Genomic DNA, 23,132 nt, shown 5'->3' on the forward strand with positions numbered 1-23,132 from the left:
GACTATCATCTTTAACTTATCTTTTTAAAGAAAGCTATATTCTTGGTATTTTATATGATTTGTGATTATGCTATGGCTTACTATTCTTTCCCCTTAAAATTCCAGTGAAATGAAGTTATGTTATTTTTATATAATTATCAAAATTAATACTGTTTATACCGAAAGAGCTAACTCAGGGATCTAGTATAATTATTTGTTTACACTATTGCTAAGTTAATCCATATTTTCCCACCATATGTGTGTTGGTGATCTCTCAGTCTTTCTCTCCAGCCCTTTTCTGTTTAGGCTGTATGTCCAACTGCTTTCTCTGTTTCTCAACAGCAATGAATTTGTATTTTTGTAATAAACTGTTCTCTAATTTATTGTTTCTATATTTATTTTCTCCCATTTGATGGTAAGTTCTAGGAAGCAACCTTGAACACTAGGACGAAATGGAGTGCTTTATAAGTAGTCAGCTAATACATTTTTAGTGAATGCAAGAATAGGTATTCCGTAGATTAATTATCCTAATTTCCTCATTATCAGGCAGAACATGAAATAGATGGGTCAGACTCTCCACAGAGGGTTAAATAATGCTATGGAGAACATGAGTATTAAGTGACATTTTCATTCCTGAAAATATCTCAGTGAGTCATAAGATAGGCTTTAAAGGACTGAAATGTTTTCTTGTAGAAGAAAATCTGATTTCTTTTTTAGAAGATAAAAAACTGCAAGGGACAATTGTGTGTCAGGCTAACAGAGAACTATGTCTGAGAGGATATGTTTCACTTAAATGTGCTTATCATTCATGTTGCCTCCTTTCTGCTCTGCAGATAGTTTTACACTCACCTCAAATTTTGCTACTATTCATAGTCTTAAGATGTGGTAAAGACAAGTTGTTCTTAAACCTGAGATGTTAATTACATTTATCTTACTCTCTTAGGTGATGGAAAGAGGCAGAGGTAGGAGAAAATGGAGGAAAAAGAGAAAACTATAGAGTCAGTTGGAGAAGCTGGTTGCTAAAGTATTTCCAGGAAGTATAAAAAGAGACTCTGTTTTTATATTATTTTGAAATAATCATCATTTCAGTTTTCCTTAGTAGATACAGCTGTGAAAAATTGTTCGATGAGTTTCTTGGTAACTCTTACAAGGAGAAAACATTAATGACAGCCTTCAAACTGGAATCTAAAAACCTTAGCTACGGGATTTGTTAAGGCATCCATATTTCAGTTGTTTTTTATCAAAAATCATAAATTACTCTAACACATTATTAACTCCATTAGCATAACTATTAAATGAGTGTGCAGGGAAGCTGAATGAGGCCATTTGAGTCTTAAGCATCAGCATTCTAAGCAACGATGTTGTATAAGGAATCTTATACAATTAATTTCCACAGAATTCTGGGAATGGGAGATCTTAAGTTCCAATCGCTTATAAGAAAAATTGAAGAACCAGATAGCATTTGACCAAGGAACATGGAAGCTCAGAGTTGGCCTAACATATGCTCCTGAGTGTCTCTGGTTCAGACAAAATCCAAAGGGTCAAGAAAATCTCTACAACCAACTTGGAGTTTCCCTACAGCCTGGTAATGTCTTTGACCCTCATTACAGGGTGCATCAGAAAATGTCAGGAACTTCTCTTCAGATGTCACTACAGAGAGTCGTTACTGTTCTCCTAGGTCACCCTGAGGAATACTGAGGAGACAAATAGTATAAAAAAGATAATTTTCTAGTTATGCTACTAGAGGAGGCACATGTTTGAAGATCATAGTTGAAACCATCCACATACCAAAACCACTTGGTCTAGCTAAACTGGATAAACCTGATAAATTTTTGTTGTTGTTTTGTTTGTTTGTTTTCATTCATTGTTACTTAACTAATGAAGTTGCCCATTCCTCATCAGGGACTCCAGCACTCTGCAGAGCTGTGTATGTACATTCCAGCAGCAATTTCTGTCGAAGATCCAGACACTTGGCTTCTGAGTTGCTAATTTCAAACAATTTGTTGTCAAATTATTCAACTGACAAAGAACAAAATGTCATTAAATGACCTCTGAAGACTAAATAGCTAAACTAATATCTATGCATTTATCTTACTGTAAAATATGACTGCCAAACTTTCAAATTTTGCTGGTGCATCTTGTGCAATGGTGGTTTCTGTAACTTTTATTTTTGTTAATTCTTGAAATCATTAGCAAATTTAATAGGAACCTGGTGAGTCTTGAGTTAGCTGGTTTTACATTAGCTGTTGTTGTGGGCCTGCTCCTACTCCTGCTTCCATCTGCTTCGCCCACCATACCAGGTGTAGTCCAGTTAGAATGACTGGACCAAGTACTACATTAAAAGGAGCTTCTGTATACACTCATCTGTTTATACCAGTTTCTATGAAGTATGGAGTCAATATATTTTGCCTTTCTAAGAAATGGAATAAAGATGGAAAGACAGGAGTTGCTGATAGAGAAGCATGGAAGCAAGAGGAAATGAGTATTTAGATTTTAGGTATGTAAGAACTTTAAGAATGTGAGACAAGCACAGAGCACAAGAGGCTTCATAACGGTGCAGATGATAACATTACACAAGGTCAGTAAGATGATTAGATATAAGGCTGGGGAATTTTGATAGATACGGCAAAAGAATAGAGAATATTAAAGGAAACAAAAATGTTTTATCTCCCTGTTAGCTAATTACTAAAAAAATTTGGCTAATGAGATTTGAGGAAAAAAAAGCTATATTATACATTAAAATTTTTTTTGCAATTATTTTACCCTATAATAAAAACAGTTCCTCTTATTTACATTTTACTTATTTTTTTCCATTCTACATCATATCATTCTTCAGTATTACATCTTTCCGGTGAAATCTTTACCATTTTGCTTGTGCCTTCCCTTAAGAACCTGCCAGAAACTGTCAACTCCTCCTTCTGTTACAAAATTCTAGCTTAAAAGTTTTTCAGTCAGGTTGTCAAATGAGTACACAGATATCAAAGCAATCGTCATTTACAAATTATAATGGAAAAATATATCATGGCACTAAAACATGAAAAATCCCAGATAATAAGAGACATGAAATAAGACAAATAAATTGAGAGACAATAACATGCATCTGTATACACTGATTCGAGATTGATTCTCAGTTAAAATTAATTCCAACCTAATTAAAAATCTCACTAAGATTTTTTTTAAATCTTGGAATACTGATTAAAAATTCATCTCAAATAATTTTGAGGTAAACATTTCCAGGAGAGTACTGACAAAGTAAACTAAGGAGGGGAAACTTTGAACTGTAATAAATATTAAAATAAATTTTATAAAGAGGTTAAAATAGTGGAGTCCTAAGGCAAGAAGCAGATCATTCAATGGAAAAGAACAGAAAACCCAGAAACAGAAAAAAACGTACCAGAGAATTTAATGAACAATGAAGTGACATTTTATGGGAAAAGATGGTTTGCTGCATGTGAATGACCATTTAAAAAAAGTTTGTAAATGTTATACCATGCTCCAAAATAAATAATGGATTGAATAAAGATTTAATTCGGGAGATATAAAAGTAAAGAAAACGTAAAGGTAAGACTGGGCTACAAGCTAAGGTTAAGAGGGAGGGGGAAATGCGTTTTCTCTTTTATCTGGAGAACGTGCATTGGTTTCTCCTAAATTTGCACTTGTAGGTGTATATTGCCACAGTCTCTGCATCTAATAAATACCGTGGCGACTGACGGGGGCCCAGAGGAATGTGGAAGAGGCATAAACTGAAGGACAGGAAGATTTAAAGGATTTTTGAGGGGAGTTTTCTGTGGGAAATGACCTTCTGCCGCTTGAACTTCCACACCACTCTACTAGCCCCAGGCTAGGCAGAAGCCGCCTGTACACTGGGAGGAGTCTAAGTTTCACAAACGTTGTACTACACCCACCGAATTCCAAGGGAAACCGGCGCCGCCCACAAGCAACTGCCGAGATTTGAGCTGTCTGGGTCTCGCACATGCGCTTTGGGTACTCTCGGCGGGTGGGCCTGCTTGCGCACGCGCAGTGACAGCACCCTTTGATACACGCAGGCGCACTTGTGTTGAGCAGTGTTGCTTGGTTACAATCCTTCTGGGCTGAAAGAATCCGCGAAGGCTGTAGCTACCCTGCTGAATACTGTAGCAGGATGCGATTGGTTTATCTGGAAGCGAGCGTTCAACTCCGGGGGCATGAAGAACCATCAGGGTGCTGAGGTGCCTCCGCAACCCCTGGGCTCTGCGTAGACTCAGCCATGAAGAAGATATTTGGCTTTGGGAGTCGGAAGGGCGAGTCGCCCTTGGGCTCCTTAACCAGCCGCCAGAGGACTGGCGTGGGCGTCAGGCCTGAGACTGGTAATAGAGTCACGTTGGGGCCCGGGTACCACATCCGAGACAAAGATCTTGGGAAGATCCACAAAGCTGCCAGCGTGGGCAACGTCCGAAAAGTGCAGCGGATTTTATTGCTCCGTTTAAATGGCCTGAATGATAGAGACAGGATGAACAGGTAACAGGGACTAGTGAGGCCGGTGGCACTGGGCGGGTCTGGGATCGGGGTGCAAACCTGAGAGAAGGGCTCACCTGCCGGGGCACAGCCAGGTGGAGCCCAGCCCTCCTGTCACAGTGGGCGCTGGGCTGTCTCTCCTCCTGAGGCTCGACTCCGCAGCACCTAGGTGGTGGGACCTTACCTGGGGTCTTAGTGCTCAGGCCAACTTTATGAGCAGCCGTAAAAAAAAAACATTTTTAAGACTCACTCATAACTCCTTTTATAGAGCACTTTACTGACAATTTTAAAGTGATTAAATATCAGTATTAGAAACAGAATTAAGTATATACAGCATTTAGTTTTTGAGGTTTACATTTTATACTGTAATGTTATATACTATTGAAAAGAGCATAATGGGAAAAGCAGTTCTCATCATAGAACAACTTGTGGGGTAAAAATTGTTCGGATAAAATCCAAGATCTATTTTATATCAGTGCGTATATATATATATATATATATATATATATATATATATTCTTCATTGGGACCTTAAAAGGGAACTTTGAAGAGGGAAGGTGCCTGCAGTCTTGAGTAGGAAGACTCATTTTCTCAAGATGTATGCTCTTCCTATATTTATCAATTTTACATAAACCAACTAAAACTATGGTTTTAAAAATTTTGAGTTACACAAACTGTTTATCTTTTAATGTTGTGATGAAATTAAGAAAAAATTTGTACAGTAGACAAAATTTGGCCTCTAGATATCAATATGTACTATAAATTTCCACTACTTATAATTTGCGAATAGCTGAAAAGACAGATAAATGATTGGAACAAAACAGAATATGCCCAAACACCCAAATATATGTAGGACTTTAGAACTTGATGCTGGTGACATTTCATGCCTTTTATACATTTTTTATGTTCTCAAATTCCGGAGGTTGATTGAGCAATGTAAAAAATTAAAACTCTGTGTATCCAAAGATAATATTAACAAAATTAAAGAAAATATTCTTGCAAAATATTTACAACGTATGTATATCAGAGAAAAAGTATATCTTCATTTTACAGGGAAGTCTTTGAAATCAAAAAGAAAAAACTCATTTGAAATTGGACAAGTACTTTTGTATTTATCTACATGTGATCAGTGGATATAGGGAAAAATAGTATTCCTGGTATGAAAAGGAATTTAAGTTAAAAGAAGAATGAGATACCATTTTTCATCCACAAAGTTTATGAAGATAAGGAGCCATTGTACTTATATTGCTGCTTATTTATTTCATTTATTTATTTTTAAAAATTAATTTATTTTTTATTATGGTAACATTGTTGTGGTGCGATCAAATTTAAGACCCACAGAGCCAACTGAGATTAATTACGAGCCTTTATTAGCTGGCTGGCGACTGACTCTCCCCACTAGAGATTCAGCCCCGAGCCTCTAGAAGGTATAGCTTAAAAAGCCCCCAAACCCCCTCTAGCAAGCAAGCAGGTTTACAGAAGCAGAAGCTGGCCATTAATTCCTCTTTACACAGGGTTACTACACCCTTAACATTAGCATATCTTTGCAGAGAATATCTCCTAGAAGTACACTCTGTTTAACATTAAACAATGGAAACAGAAGTTGGCCATTTGAAAATGTTCCACCCTTAACAACATTGGTTAATGAAATCCAGGAATTTTCAAGGGTACTTATATTACTGCTGAAAGTTTAGAGTGCTTTTGACTATCAGCTAGGCAATTTAGTGAAAAGTACTCCATTTAAAAAATAGATCTGGAAATAGAAAATTGTAAAAGATAACCTTTATCTGTCCTTTTGAAAATGTATAATAATACTAACTAATAATATCGATCATTGGAAAGACTTGATTTTCGTACAATCTCTAAATTTAAGTACTGAGTAAAATGAGCCATCCCTATTCATTTGAATCCTGTGTTTCCTTTCATATGCGGTTTCTTGAAAAACAAATTAAGAATTACTTTTAAAAAGTCTTCTTGTTTTGTTTTGGTATTTTAGTCCTCTTTCCCTACAATGTTTTTAAGAAATAAAACTTATTTAAATGCCAGCCATATGACTAGAACTGCAATCAGTCTATTGTATGGACCATTATTTCATTTAATGTAAGACCTCATGGATGGTGTGAGGCTAAGTATTTTATGTACCAATGAAATGTTTTTAAAATACCAATTATAATTGTGAGATAGTCTGAATTATAAATTGCGCTTCACTGACATAGATGTTAAAATGTGAGAAAGTAAGCATCTTAGAATCATTGAAATACTGCATTCTTTCTAATCCTCAAGACATATCTGCAAAATAGGCGTAATATAATTTTACTTAATTCAAATATTATCTTCATAAAATCATAATAGTAATAATTATAGTAATGTTACCTAACAATTATTGAGCTGTTTCGCATGTGTGTGTGTTTGTGTATACGTGTGTGTGCGTGTGTGTGCGTGTGTGTGTGTGTGTGTGTGTGTGTGTGTGTTAGGAGCTGTAGTACACACTTTGCATAGATTCTCATTTAAGCAAACAGCGGTGTCCTGTGAGATAACTACTGCTTTTATCCCCATTGTGTTGATGAGGAAATTGATGAGGCGCAGAAAGGCTCAGTGATAGCTCATAAGTGACAGAGTGAAAAAAGGTCAAAGCCATGTTGAGCTGAATCCCCAGGTCATGTTCTGTCTGTTCACAGGGGCACCACTGTCATCAATGAGGTGATAGAAGCTAATAAATATTGTACTTCAGAAGAAAACTAAATATTTGTTTTGAAGGCATAGGAATAGCCTTCAATGTTTACAATTACATGAATAATTCTATGTTTTGAGATGGTGCACTCCAATTTCCTAAGACATCCTCTCACTTTCACAGGACTGCTCTGCATTTGGCCTGTGCCAGCAGCCATTCAGAAGTGGTAACTCTCCTGGCAGACCAAAAATGTCAGCTTAACCTCTGTGACAGCAAAAATAGGACAGCTCTGATTAAGGTACATAGATTCAACTGTGTCAACATGCGATGGATTCGATTGAGTTATGGAGAACAGAAATGAATTTGTCTTATTTAACTATAACTAATTGGTGAAACTTGTAGCATATTTACTTTGAATTCCTAGCATTTATAGTCTACTTTTTGTCATAATGCTGACAGGCCGTACAATGCCAGGAGGAGGAATGTGCAACTATTCTGCTCGAACGTGGTGCCGATCCAAACATAATGGACATCGATGGCAACACGGCTCTGCACTGTGCTGTCGCTGCTCAGAATATGGACATAGCAGCGAAGCTGCTTTTATACAAGGCCGATACTGAAGCAAGGAACAAGGTATAGATCAACTAAATTTATTTACAAAATACTTGAAATTCATGTTATTTTTTAAGCACAAGCATTGTATTTCTAATATATTTCTGACATGTTATACATCAGACCCTGTCACCATGGAAAGAACGCCAAAGCCAGATGAGGGAGCTCTGGAGAGACGTGATGTCCTCGGAAAGGGCCAAGCTCTGTCTCCCAGCTACCACACTGCCTCCCCAGAAGGAAGGACTTACCGTTAGTGCCTGGGAGCAGCTGGTAGCCTCAGAGCCAGTCAAAGACTGAAGGCCTGGGGGAAGTGAAGCAATTGTAGGTGGCTGGCTGCTGTGCAGGCAGGGGCCTAGGAAATCGGTTCCTCTGGGCGTGGGGGAGAGGAGGAATGGAGACCTAGCCCCCAGCACGGGGAGCTGAGTGAGTACAAGTGGGAAGGAGAAGCAGCAGGGCACAGGCTGTGAACACTCCAGGACCCCAAGGCTCTGAAGATTGGGGCAAGAGGGCAGGTCATGTCTGGATCTCCAGCAAGGGCATTCACTTGTGCTCATAGCCACGCTGAGAGCCATTTAGTACCTTGAGGTCTTTCACCTCACAGTGCAGCTCCTGGTCCGCCTCCCAGAGCTTAGCCGTGGGGACGAGTGATAGCAAAGCAGTCATCTGCTTTTGCTTCTGGATACACTTTACCACTGGCCACTGCAACCCCGACAGGAAGGCCCTCGGTTCACACAGGCAGGGTCAGTTTTACTTATTGAAGCGCTTACGCGTTCCTGAATGAAAGAACTTAATTTTCTAAGATTTCAGTTTACATGATACTTCTAAAGAAACAGCTCTCTTTCATGCACTTACAGCAAATATTTGTGCAAGCAACATTTGTCAAAGGCACAACTTTTCTTTTAAATATATTTTTCCATCCTAGTTTTTTCTTCTAATTAATGTAAAACAATGCAGGAAAGCAAAATTTGCCTTGGAAATAGGCTTGATCTTAAAACTCAAACAAAATCAAAAGCATTTGACGATAGAAATTTGCTACCGTTGATAAGTTTCAATATTATAAAAAAGTGATTCATGTTAAAGTGGCTTTTCTCTCATTGGCCAACGTTTCAGAGAGAAATGGGATCGAGAAAAGAAAAGAGCAATCAAAAATATACAGGCCAATTTGAAAATTTGTTAAGTGAGTGGAAGTGATAGTAGATTTTTTATGTTTGTTTCTTTTTCCTTCGGTTTCTGTGTTTAGGCAAGGTGATCTTCAGGTTTCAGGAATAATAATTCTTAGTTTTGGAGAGAGAGCTAGGGAGTTGCAAACTTGCCTTGAGATCAGTTTGAGGGGGTCTCTGAGGCCACCAGATCGGCAGTGAACAGGTGGTGATTAAGTGTGAAGAGGAAAGGACAAATACATAACTGACGTGATATCCTATTCTGGCCAAAACAGCCACTACACTCGGTTCTGAAGTCAAGAATGCCAGGACGTTTATGGAAAATAAAATTAAGTTCCAGTTTGAGTTCATGAGTCCTTTTTCTCGTTCCATCCTCTCCCCAGCCTGCCCCACTCAGAAAGTTAAGTGCGGGTTTGGTAAGTGTCACATATCTCTTCCACTTCTCTTGGCCAGCATCAAGTGACAGAGAGAACTGGCCATGGAGGTGAGAAATGAGACAGAAGTGATTGCTGCACTAGTTCTCAGCTAGAATTGTGCTGGTGCATCACAATCACCTGAGGCACTTAACAAAATGACAATCTTAGGCTCTTCGCTGAAGTTTTGCTTGAGGAAACCTGCTAAGGCCTGGACTCGTGCATTTAGAGGTTTTCCTCAAGATTCTGATATAACTCTTGGTTAAGAACTACTGAATGGGTATGTGTAATGCATAAATTCGTAGATTTCAAACACTTCAGAAATGTCCAGAAGACTTGGAGTTCGGTAGGTAATACTCCCTCCAGCTCTCTCTTTTCCAGCACTATCAGCCTGACTTTGAACTGTCTCTACTTCGGTGCTCTAGAGGTTAAAGGATATATCGTTGGCCACATCTACTGGCTTAAAAGAGGAACACCTCTTTCCTTTACATCGTCAATCATTCACTGGCACTCAGAGAATCTGTTGAAACATGGATAAATGGAATTGGACCATTGAAGAATTTTGCATTCTTCGCTCACGCTCAGGTCATTACAGTAACAAATGTTTACTGCAAGCAGAGTTTTCCTGCAATAATAGGAAATCATAAATGTCCTTTATAGCTGAAGCTGTGTGATAGATGGTTTTAGTATGTCAGTTCAATTTTATAGAACCCTGGCTTAATCAGAATGGCAGTTTTAAACAGGACATCAAAACCCACAAAGTTAGTGATGATGCAGTTGGGGATTGTTTGAATAATTGAGTTCCGGCAGTCTTTTGAAATAATTATCCACTTGATTAACAATCTGTGAGAAATAAACACAAATAGATTGTAGTTTAATAAGTATTGGACAAACACTGAAGTATAATGATTCTCAATAATTTTTATTAGATGTTGGGGCCCCATTGTTCGATAAAACATATGATGCTGTATTTGGGCTATAGAGTATGTGGCCCCTGGATATGTTTGGTTTGCCTACATAATTTGAATCAACATTTAAAATTTAGGAGACTCATGTAGAAATCTAGATGTCAGCTTCTCTTAAAGAATCAAACTGGTACCCTTGAGCCCATAGTACTGTTTGGTGTGCTGTGCGGAGGCCGCCCCTTATGTGTGAGACCTGTGTTCTCTAGTTTGCTGCTATCCCCACTCGAGCTTCTTCCCTTACTTGGTCACGTTTGGGGCACTTACTTTGCCTCCATAAGCATTAGAGTTCATGATTCCAGTTTTATAGTACATTTTGGTAGAGATTTCAAGATTTTCAAGGTAGTCTATGTTGATTTATAATTTATATTTTATATTAATCTCTGAAAAATAGGATTGAATTTTTCCAGTTAGAATTTATACGTTTTTTTTTGTAAACTCTTCTTTGCATGTACTATAAATATCATATTCTTATTGGAATGTCCATAAGTCTTATGCTGTTAATCATGTTATAGTTGGATAGATTATCCCTATTTCAGACTGTATTGTTTCTACTCAGGATTGTTCCTTAAAAATACAAGAGATTTAGTAGCTTTGTTTATGCTAAAAATAATCCATATAGATCAGTATTGAAATGTTTATCGATAAGCCATTATGGTTTTATTAATGATTATATTTTTCCCAATATATAAAATAAAGTAGTAATTAAAATGGAAAGAGAAAGTAAAAACCAATTTTAAAAAGCTAGATATGCATTTGGGTCTCAGGATTATCATTATAATTGAGAATAAAATTTCATAGTGTGCTTTCTAACAGCCAAGGTAAAAATCTATCATCTTCTAATCGGAGAAAATCGATGGACCATTTAATTGAAGCAATCAGTTCATTCGAAGCCCATGTCTTTTTTACTTTAGAATCCATTTCCTTAGTGACCCTTTCAGAGCAGGGGTTCCTGAAGCTGACACCTGGTGTCCTGATAGCATTGGTAGAAGAGAATCTAGAAAGTTTGTAAAGCTGGAGAAACCTTCACGTCTGTTGGAAAGCTCTCAAAACTGTATCCCTGAGACTCTAAAATTTCTCAAATGTTAATGTGTTTGCCATAAAAATAGTATTGTCAAATCAGGATTAAGCCAAGTTAAACATTTCTTTAGGCCTAGGCATATAAAGCAGAGTTTAGTAATATTTTTCAAACACAGGTGATCTTTCTGGGATCTTTCTGTTGGAACATAGTACTTAAATTCTGGTAGATATTCCTTGGAAGATGATTTAATAACACTACTCCAGAGACAATCATTTAGGTTAAAGCCTTTACTGCTGTGTTTTCGAGTTTGTAGATACAGGACTAAAAAAAGAAAAAAAAAAACAAGTATTCTTGCCCTCATGAAGCTCTCGGTTTAGATGGGGAGCAATACGATAACTACCAAGTACTACAGTAGGTATTGTGATAGGACCAGGATTCTTGGAACCATTACTGTCAATGTTTGAAGTGAATTTTGGAGAATGATGTTGTAGTTAATCTTTTGAAGAGGAGAAGAAGTATTTTAAAGAGAAGGAGCAGCAGGAGACAGCCCAGAGGGTTACTTTTTTATTTACTTCCTATATTATAGGTTTAAATTCAGATGAACTTTTACAAGTTTTAAAATTCAGTTTAGAAATATGTAACTTTATATTATAAATTAGTTGTTTTTTTGTTTGTTTTAAAGGATGACCTCACACCACTTTTACTTCCTATAAGTGAAAACAAACAGCAAATGGTGGAGATTTTAGCGAAGAGAAATGAAAATGTGCGTGCTGTAGATAAGATGAAAAGGTATAGTTTTTTTTATCTTTTTAAAAAATCTTAGTATTGTTGTGGAATGGTAACAACACTCAAGTCAGAAATATTAATAAGAGGAGGATTAATGTATATAGTAAAAAATATCAACACATCATCCGTTTGGTAGAAATGCAATACTTCTGGCTGGGCAACAGGGAGAACAGTACACTGTGGCATTCATGTTCGTATTTATTTATAATATTGATTGGTGCCATTTGTAATTTGATTTCTTTGTTCACATGTATTATCTTAGGAGTTTTATATTAGTTTTATGTATATGAAGTCTAAATTTTTGTTTATGATACAATATTGAAAACTTAGTCTCATAGTTTTTTTAAACCTCTAATTTGTATACCGTTTTTCTTATAAGATGCATATTAAACAGAAATAAGATTTGATTTTGTCTTTTGGATGACCCTTCGCTTGAAACTGCTTTCTTTGAAGAGTACTGGTGATGTCAGTTTATCCCTAAGTTACTATGAATTATTGCTCCCAGATACTATGGGTTCATCAGTTTTTACCCTCTATGTCTAGTATAGTTTGATGTTTTTATTTTTAATTGGCATGGGTAGAGAAATAAAGATAGCTTTAACTGAATAAACCTTTTTCTTAATAAAGATAAGTGAGAAGTGAGTGATCAAGAAAAAGAGAGATGGGCTTTCAGTTCACAGAAGACTAGGTGCGATGCCTAGCTTTCCCACAGGTCAGGACTATAACCTTGGGAACACATTATTCATCATTACCAAATATGTGTCCTGATATGAATAGGATAAGAACATTTCCTGCAAGAATAGTGTGCGTTAGATTATCCAGCATTTAATTCAGTGCCTAACACATGCTTATCAGCATCATTCACTCTAGGACTATTATTATTATAATTATTATTAATATTGTTGTTTTGAGGCTGTCAAATAGCTTTTACTCACCTGACTTCTAGCTGACATTGAGGTACAATATATGAGACTAAGGATGAAAAAGGAATTTCTTCATCTAAATCTTCACGTACTTGAGATAAGTGCCCTCAGCATAGTTTCTTGTCTACCAGAGGACTTAAATGAGCAATTTCTGTATAAACTCCAAGTGGGGCAAAAGGCTTCCTTTTTGTCTCTTCTTTCTACCTTTGGAGGTAATTTATAAGATGAACACTTAAGCGCATAACTGGGCAATTCTACACACACAGGCAAGGCATGATTTTGGTACAATGTATCAAATCAGCTGTTTAAATAACTTAGTTAATGTCCCTAAGGGTGAAGTTATCTCTCTGTTATATTAGAATGGCCCATATGCTTGCCATAAATGAGGAACAAGGTGTCGATGTCTTTTCTCAGGATGACTTTGGATGGACTGCAGAAGGACATGCTTATATTAAAGGTTTAATTTGTATGTGTTTACATTAAAATGCTAGTTATCTCAAAACTGAGGTTTAAAATAATTTAATTTTTACTTCTTATGTAAAAGGTGAGATGTCATAGTGTGGTTCAGGCGCTTTGGGAATGGCAGTGAGTTAACGTCCCTCTTCAGACAGAGACCAAACTAAAGGCTGGACAAGTTCGAAGTGGCAGTGGGTGAAGATTCCTTATCTCAGTACTTTTAAGACCTTTTCCTTAAGGATTGTAACGTTATCCATTTCAAATAGAACCCCTCTGCATGAGATCCAAATAATTTCCCATCTCCGGTTTTTCCATGTAGTTATTTTGGGTTAAAATGTTCACTTTAGCAGAAACTTTTGTATTTTCTGGAGGCTATCATCTATACTCTCCTCCTTGAATTTTTCAAGAACCTAAAGGGTTCCCTGAATCCAAAGGAGACAATCCCCTCTCTCATGTCAGATGGAGATATAAAGAAAGATATGCTAATCATTCTGTTGTGATTGTATTGCTGCACAGTGGCTCTTTGAAACTGGTCCTGGGGTCATGTTTGATCTTTGCTCCCAGGTTGCCCTCGCTGATCCAGATGCTTCAGTCTTCATGGTGATCCACACTTGGACTTCAAATTAAAACTTTTTGGTTACACACATGTGCGTTTTTGCTCAGCCATTGTTCCAAAGCACCAGCACGCTGTTCTAGCAGTTGGGCCTCCTAGCCTTGGGCACACAACCCTTCAGCCCACACTCGAAAACCTGTGTGGAGCCACATCTGAGCCCAGACCTTCCGGATACATTACCCTTTGAGTGTGTTATTTGTGTTTTCCGCTAGCAGATGCTAGTTGGAACCATTTCAAGCTGTCAGGAGGTTCAAATAAGGCTGCAGGAGAAGATCAGGCTTTTCTTTATCTCTTGTTAACACATCTGCATCACAAGGCCACTTGATGTCCTTTAGAGCACCTCTTAGGTCATAGAAGGTCCCATGTTGCCCTCCCAGAGTAGTACGCACCAACTTGTCCAAGATTCCATTATTAAGGTTGGCCGTCAAGCGATCTGTTTTCCAGAATAATAAAAATCTCCCAAGTGACTTGAATCTACCTCAGGGTTCAAAATGTTTACAATTATGCCTCCCATAGAAGTCAGTCAACTGAAAGCTCTGAATATAAAGTCGATTATTTGGCCTTAAGATAGTTCAGCCCCATCCATGACTCTTCACTACTCATGTGTAAATGTAGAGTTTTATCTCAAAGTCAGTTGGGCATGGACAGGGAGATAAAGCATCATTCTAATAAGATCTGTTAGTTCAGAGTTTGAGTAAGTTGAGAAGTGATAGAAGTCAAGACATTCGACTTCTATTAGTTTTCTGCTGTTGGTATGATTAGCTACAGTAGTAGGGGACACTTATGTTATGTCTTTACTGAGGTAATATATTTGTAAATATATTTAGTTACAGATTATGTGATAGCTGAGATGCCTTGAATGACAACCTACAAAGAAAGAACAGCTAAGAACCAAAAGTAATAACATTTTCTGAAAACTGCAACATTTAAAATTTAGCACCTATGAAAAACAAACATTGGGATTTGTTTGGGATTCCAAATAGTTTAAACAAAAAAGGTCAAAAACAACTAATTCTATTGCCTTTTTGTTTCTCTGAGCATCTTTTTGGTGTATTATTTCCTTTAATCCTCCTCACAACCTTGTAGAATAAGGCAGTAGGATTCCTGGTTTATAGAGGAGGACTTTGAGCCACAGGGCAGTGACTTGTCTGAGAGCAAATAGCTGTTGGTTATAGAGGTAGGACTTCTGAGTTCAAGACACTTGCCATTAAGTTAAGCTAACTCTAATTAATTGATTGATCACTACTTTCCTCAGTTTCTGAGTGGTTAACCTTTCTTTTTTTTCTCTTTAATCACATGCTTGATCAAAAGTTTGTAGAACTTAAAAATTTGAAGTGTATGGAATCATTAAAGTATTACTATTATCTCTAATATCTGAAATACTCTAAGAATTTCATATATTTGGTAAATGTTTTTTATTTCAATATAAAGATAGTAATATTACTTATCACTTTTTTTATACACAGCAACTGCAAACTACCTTCTGATTATAAAGAAGAGTGGAGATGTAAAAGGTCTTCCCAGAATAGCAATCTAGGTAAGACTTCTAATTGTAACTTACTTTTGGTCGTCCTACCTTAGATAAAGTAAATAAAGGAGGTTTTGCAAATGAAAGAACAGTGAAAAAAGCACGGTGTGTAAATTGCATGTATATTTTTTCTTTTTAAATTTCTTTTTAATCTAGCATTGAGAATTATTATAGAAGTTAATCGTGTAGATGTTTCTGTTAAGATGGTAGAGTAGATACACTCTGTGCTTGTCTCCTCTCACAACCACATTAAAATTACCACTAAATTACAGAACAACCATCATTGGGAATCACCTGAAATCTTACAACTGGGGACATACACAAGAGGCCACCTAGAGACTGGTCGGAGGGGCGGAGACATGGGTCATGCTGGTCCTAAAGTTGTGTGTGGAGGTGAAAAATCAGGAGGGATATCTCAGATGCAGAGGTCCCCTGGAGGAGTGTGGGGTTCCAGCCCCACACTTGGCTTCCCAGGCCAAGGTTCCAGTGCCGGAAAGAGAAGTCCCACAACTTCTGGCTGAGAAAACCAGTAAAGAATGTCACTGAGAGAAACAAAGGATTCTTGGAGTCACAGGACTTAAGACTCTCTTAAGGGGCCTGTGGGCAAACTTACTTGCTGATGGGCTCACTTGCTTTGAGCTGCAGTGCTGGGGTAAAAATTGAAAGGCTCCAGACACATACAGGGAGGAACTGAATTGTCTGGCTTCAAGGTGAGGGCTGGAGGGGCAAACTTCTCCCGGAAAGAAGTGCTAGCAGTATTTATTGTTTCTTTGTTGAGCTCTCCCCTCTCCTGGCATGCAGATGGAGGTTGTTACCATCTCTGGATCTCCATTAACCTTTCAAACATTAGTTGACTCACCTTGGTGATTCCCTGAGATCCTGCCGTCCCAGCTTACGGGCCTTCCCAAGCCACTTCTAGTGGCTTTGCCATACAATTGAGCTATCTTCGTTCATGTCGCAGACTTTCCTAAAATTTCTGAAAGGTTTGCAAAACCCAAATAAGCAGCATTTGACCTCAGCGTGCTCCGTGAGCAGCCCGAACCCGGCACTGGCAGCAGCTAGCTGCGGTTTGCGAATTGGCCTCTCAAGGTACCTCTAAGCCCAGTGCAGGTGGTGGTCATCTGTGAATTGCTTGGTGACTCTTGCTTGGTGGCCCCAGGCAGGCCACATGCGGTGGATGAAGCCCTTCCCAGGAAGACCTGGGGCCAGCATGCCCCGAGGCTGGCTTCAGACTGAGCTGGACGACCACTTGGGACTGCATTGGAGGACTACACACACAAGGGTAGACTGGGCAGGCACCAGAGCCCTGATAAATCAAATCTTATTCCTTACAGTCAGCTCCTCACTAACCAGTCCTCACAACTACCCAACCAAAGGTCAGTCCTTCCCATTATGTGCAAACAACAACCACGTCTCTACAATAGGAGGGCACACACAACCCACATAAGGAACACACCTGGAGTACCTGGCTCAGGTGATCAGGAAGACTGTGCCACTGGGCCCACGGAACACCTACTACGTAAGTCCACTCTACAAAGACCAGGAAACACAGTGGCCCTACCCTAATGCATAGGAAGAAACATGTCCCAAATGAAAGAACAGGACAAAGCTCTTGAAAAAGAACTAAACAAAATGGAGACAAGCAATCTGCCAGATGTAGAGTTCAAAACCCTGGTTATAACGATGCTCAATGAACTTAGAGGAAGAGTAGATGGACTCAGTTAGAACTTGAACAAAGAGATAGAAAACTTAGATATGGAGATAGAAAACAAAAAGAAACCAGTCAGAAATGAAGAATCCAATAACTGAAATGAATATCTTAGGAGGAGGAATCGACGGTAGAATGAATAGGTGAAGCAGAAGATTAACTCAGCGATCTGGAAGTAAGGTGGCAGAAAACACCCAATCAGAACACCGACAAGAAGAAAAATGAGGGTACTTTAAGGGGCCTCTTGGACAACATGAAGCATACCAACACTTGCTTTATGGGGTACTGGAAGGAGAAGAGAGAGAGCAAGGAATGCAAAGCCTCTTTGAAGAAATAATGATGGGCAATCCCTTAAGCTGGCAAAGGAAATAGACATGCAAGCCCAGGAAGTACAGATAGTCCTAAACAAGATCGACGCAAAGATGTCCACACCAAGACACATCATAATTAAAATGCCAAAGCTTAAGTACAAAGAGAAACTTAAAAACAGCAACAAAAAAACAATTATTTACCACAAAGGAAATTCCATAGGACTGTCAGCTGATTTCTCAACAGACACTTTACAGACCAGTAGGAATTGGTATGAAATATTCAAAGTGATGAAAAGCAAGAAGCTACAACCAAAATTATTATACCGAGCAAAGGTATCATTTAGAATTGAAGGAATTTCCCAGACAAGAAAAAACTAAATGAGTTCATCACTACCAAACCAGTATTATAAGAAATGTTAGAGGGACTTTTAAAATGGGAAGATAAGAAAAAAAAAATCGAGAACATGAATAATAAAATAACAATCACTATGTATCTATCAACAATTACTTTGAACATAAATGGATTAAATACTCCAATCAGAAGATAGGGTTGTTAAAAACGGGGAAAGGATTAAGAAGTACAAATTGGTTGTTGCAAAGTACTTTGTCATGGGAATGTAAAGTATAGCATAAAGAATATAGTCAATAATATAGTAATAGCTATGTATGGTGTCAGATGGGTACTAGAGTTTTTGGGGTGATCACTTTGTAAGTTATATAGAAGTCTATTAACTCTGTTGTATACCTGATACTAATATAACATTGTATGCCAACTGTAATTAAAAAATAAAATTGTTCAAAAAGTTAATTTAAGGAAATTTAATATCTGAAACAGTATTGTCTGAAAATATTTATTTATTTAGCTGTGACCCCTAAAATCCCATATGATATCATTATGTAAATAAGAAAAAAAGATTTTTAAGTTAGTATATGTTTCCTCTATAATCACCTTATAACAAATTGGGCTTGTTATAAAAATGGGTATTTGTTGAATTTTTACAGAAAGTGGTTACATTTAGTAAATGAGTATTTGTTATTACATAGTGATTTGTCTTACTAAAAACGTAACCAAAACTAGGAACTCAATATGCCTTCCCAGTACCGTCAACAAATGGCAAACAGTAAGAATCACAAAACTTAGCCAGTGTACTACTACCTACTGATAGTGTAGAAGTCAGAAAAGCAGTGCCTTGTTGAAAAACATAGATTATTTTACTTATTTTTGTACCAAGAAGGTCTCACTGTTATCGCCTTTGTTCCTCATACGTCAAAACAGTATGAGATGTTGATTTCATTAGAACAAAATGTTTTCTTCTATTTGTTGAATAATTATCATGACACTGTAATTTCTTTAGAACAAGATGCTCTGTCACCATTAGTCAAAATATAGTCATAATAAAAATTTACATAGCTTAAGCAAATTACAATAAAAATACAAAAAAAAGTACAATAAAAAAAGTACAAAAAAGTTGCAGAATCACAAAAATGCTGCTGCGCTTCCTGGATGTGGCATGCAGTGCATGGTGCAAGCTGAAGTGTATGAGGACACCCTGAGCTGAGTAGATCGTGATGAAAAAATTTCTGTAGGTTGGTTTTACAAGTTATAGAAAACACAAAATTGAAGTAGAGTTTTGATTTTTAAGGTCCTTGTAATATCGTATTTATTGTCCCCGGATTGTTGTTGTGGTTTTTAAAAACAATTTTCAAAGACAACGTTGTTATTCTTTATTCATTAGTCTGCTTAATAGTTTGCTATTTAACTATGAAGTGTCTTTTAGGTACTGTTATTCTGATGTTGCAGAATATAAACATTTTAAAATCACAGTCCCTGTCCTCTAAGAGCTTGTCTATTTTTATTGTCATTTTTATTATTTACTATACTTTTCAGCGCTTATTAGATTCCAGACCCCACTGGGAGCTTATAATTATTAGTATTTTATTTTCTTATTGAAGCGTAATGAATGCCAGATACTTTAGGTCCATGATGAGAACTTAAAGTTTGAAAATGTAGCAAGGATTTCAGGGAAGCATGCGGAGTGAGCAGAAGTTTGCCAGGTAAAGAGGAAGAACGACATGTGGCAGCAGGAACATCTATCAGGATCACATGTTTGGCAGAAGGAACGGCAGTGCGGAGGCTGAGACGCATAAGTGAACTTTGCAGGGTTTATAAACTGTTCAGTTTTGATGGTACAGAACATGTGCTGTGGGAGTGGTTGGGAATGAGGAGGTGATGGCCCAACTAAGGGATGCTTCTTGGAGTCTTTAGTACCAGAGAAAGGAAGAGGGCTTATTCTGTAGGCCTTGGGAAATGCATCAGAAAGAATGCTTTTAGCTGCAGACAACAGGTGACTGAATGAACAGTGGCTAAAACAATAGGAAGTGGGATTTTGATGGTTCATTTATGCTGTCAGGATCCCTGTTGTTGTCCCAATTTCAGATGTGAAGTTGTCAGTGTTTTGTTGATGTCTCCTATCCTGGTCTGCTAATTAGCAATGACTCCAAGCATCATATTATGTGACAATATCCACAGGCCAGAAGGACTGCTTTCCTTTAGGTGTTCTTTTTTTCCTTTATAAATTTTCATTCAAGTATATTTGGCATACAATGTTCTATTAGTTTCAGTTGTACAACATAGTGACTTGTCAGTTATATACTTTACAATGTGATCACCACAAGTCTAGTAACCATCCATCACTGTGCAAAGGTTTTACAGGATTATTGACATATTCCCTGTGCCGTACACTACTTCCTTGTGGCTGATTATTTTATAACTGGAAGTTTGTACTTTTCATTTACCTTCTTCTTTTTTATCTATCCTGTCAACTCCCTCTCTTCTAGCATGCATCAGTTTGTCCCCTGTAGCTCTGGGTCTGTTAGTTTTATTTGTTTTGCTGTTTAGATTCCATATTAAGTGAGATTATACAGTATTTGTCTTTGTCTTATTTTAGTTAGCATAATACCTTCTAAATCCATCCATGTTGTCACAAATGGCAAGATTTTATTTCTTTATGGATAAGTAATATTCCATTGTGTGTATATACATATACTTATACATATACATACACATATACATATACATATACATATACATATACACACATATTTTTATATATACACACATACACACACCTTACATCTTCTTTATCCATTTGTCTATTGAAAGATACCTAATTTGCTTCCATATCTTGACTATTGTAAATATTGCTGCAGTGAACATAGGGGTGTATGTATCTTTTTGAATTACTGTTGGGTTTTTTTGATATTTATCAAATACCCAGAAGTGGAATTGCTATGTCTTATGTCAGGTCTATTTTTAATTTTTTGAAGAATCTCCATACTGTTTTACATAGTGACTGTACCAGTTTACAGATCCACAAACAGTTCCCTTTATTCCACATCCCTGCCAGCCCTTATTATTCGTTGACATTTTGATGAATGTCAACGAATTCACTGACAGGTGAAAGGTGGTATCCTGTTGAGGTTTCGATTTGTGTTTCCCTGATGATTAGTGTTGTCAAACTGTGTGTGTGTTTGTGTTTGTGTGTGTGTGTGTGTGTGTGTTTGTGTTTCGAGAACTGAAAGGCTTGCAGTAGACTTCCTTCCCCTAGCATTTTATAGGCTGGATTACTTCAGATGCTCATTTCCACACCAGTTATTGGTAAACCAGTTACTGTGATTAGCTTAGAGTCATCGTGTCTTTTTTTAGAGCTTGAGAGAGCTCTTTTGTCTATTGGGACAATAAATATCCAAATACATTTGTCATTGTCCAGTGAGAATGAAGACTAAGGAATGGCCATTGGGTAGATAGCAAGCAATAGTTACTGCAGGGATTCATTGGAGAGTTTTGAGCAGAAGAGTAACACTATTTGATTTGATTTAGGTGTGCTGTTTATGGTTGAATGCATGGCCAGCAGTCTTTTTCTGTAAAGGGACTGATTTTAGGCCATCCGATCTCTGTCATTTCTACTAATATCTGCCATTAGCACGTGAAAGCAGTCATAGACAATATGTAAGCTGATAGGCCTGACTGTGCTCCAGTAAAACTTTATTTATGAAACAAGACAGCAGGTTGGATTTGGCCTGAGGGCCATAGTTTGCCGACCCCTCATATAGAGCATAGATTGAGGGAAAACACATAAAGAGACAGGCAGACAAAGGGAGCTTTTGTTTCCTTGGACTGGCATCGGTGCATTATGAAGTTGTCACTCACCCATGCTGAACTAAAAAAAGTCAGAAGCTCACTTTATTCCATTTAAAATGTTGGTCTTTTCTCGGGACTTATGTCTTTCTCATTTGTTTTGCAGAAACGACCTTATTTGTTTAAGAAATAATAAATGTCGATGGTGGAGTGTTTTTCTCCCTATGATAGTTGTCTATTAAGAGCCCAAGAGTGGCTGTGGCAAAATAAAGCAGAGACAGAAAAGAGGTACAGTTAATATGATTTAGGGACGATTAAATGTAAAAAGTTAGCAGGGAGAGAGGAATCTAAGATGATACGTAGGTTTCCAGGTTGTGCACTAGCATTTAAACTGGACTTGAGGAGTGAATCGAATCAAGGTGAACAGCAAAGAGCAGTAGGTCAACAAGGAAGACCAGTTTTTAATCTATACATATTGCGTTTGATGGGCCACCCATGGGTAACTGATCATACATTTGGTATAATTCCTTTTTTAAACTTTTTGTCTTGTTCTGTCAACCACTGACTTTTAATAGGTGAGGTATATTTTTAATTTTATAAGAAATGAGTAAAAAAATAGAAACCGAGAACACTATAATAAGTAGTACATTATTATACTATATGCAATAGATGTTTTTCTGTGGTTATCCCAGTTACTTGATTGATTCATAACTATTAAAAAAAATGAAACCCTACTTAGTTGGAGAAAATTGGCAGTGTGATCTCTTCATTTTCTTTATAGTAACTTATAGAACATATTGGCATTAGGATTCTCTATTTTGTATTCTGATTAAAATAGTATTGTTCCTCATTTTACGTTATTATTGACATTGTTGTTTCATTTATTCTTTTTGCACCTTTATTCAAATACAGATCTACAGGAATCACCAAAACGAGAATTACAGAAAACAAATTCAAGGACAGGTAATTTGTGAAATAACCTTCTGACCATCATCATGTATAACACATCAACCTAAATAATAAAAATTTTATATAGTGCAATTTTCTTAGAGATTTTTAAAACCATACCTAGTTTTGGTTACTCACTAGAAAACTTGACAGGACTCAGTATATAGTTGTGCTCATGCCTGTGATTTATTACAGTGAAAAGATTAGGGTAAAACCAGAAAGAAAAGAGGTGTATGGGACTAAGGCTGGAGGAAACAGGCTCAAGCTTTTAGGTGTCCTCTCACTATGGAGTTCCCAGGATGCACTTGATTCCTCCCGTGTCCAGTTCTGACACCATATGTGAGACATTGTCTACCAGGACCAGAGTCTCACTGGACTCAGTGCCTGAGTTTTTTCTGGCACGCTAGTC

The 23,132-nt window shown here is 37.3% G+C and overlaps 1 protein-coding gene across 1 annotated transcript in view; it reads left to right on the forward strand.

Annotated features, from left to right (window-relative positions):
- The first annotated feature begins 4,034 nt into the window (after positions 1-4,034).
- The window catches only part of LOC107518763 (ankyrin repeat domain-containing protein 26-like), a 33,434-nt gene continuing 14,336 nt past the window's right edge, over positions 4,035-23,132 (forward strand). Inside the window, exons 1-7 of the mRNA XM_036226619.1 lie at positions 4,035-4,476; positions 7,152-7,173; positions 7,308-7,442; positions 7,604-7,777; positions 11,995-12,101; positions 15,557-15,627; positions 22,688-22,738. Of these exons, the coding sequence (XP_036082512.1) occupies positions 4,226-4,476; positions 7,152-7,173; positions 7,308-7,442; positions 7,604-7,777; positions 11,995-12,101; positions 15,557-15,627; positions 22,688-22,738 (811 nt within the window). The 5' untranslated portion in view covers positions 4,035-4,225. The remainder of the gene's footprint in view (positions 4,477-7,151; positions 7,174-7,307; positions 7,443-7,603; positions 7,778-11,994; positions 12,102-15,556; positions 15,628-22,687; positions 22,739-23,132) is intronic.

Source organism: Rousettus aegyptiacus, unplaced genomic scaffold, assembly GCF_014176215.1.
Source record: "Rousettus aegyptiacus isolate mRouAeg1 unplaced genomic scaffold, mRouAeg1.p scaffold_m13_p_10, whole genome shotgun sequence".
Classification (NCBI taxonomy): Eukaryota; Metazoa; Chordata; class Mammalia; order Chiroptera; family Pteropodidae; genus Rousettus; species Rousettus aegyptiacus.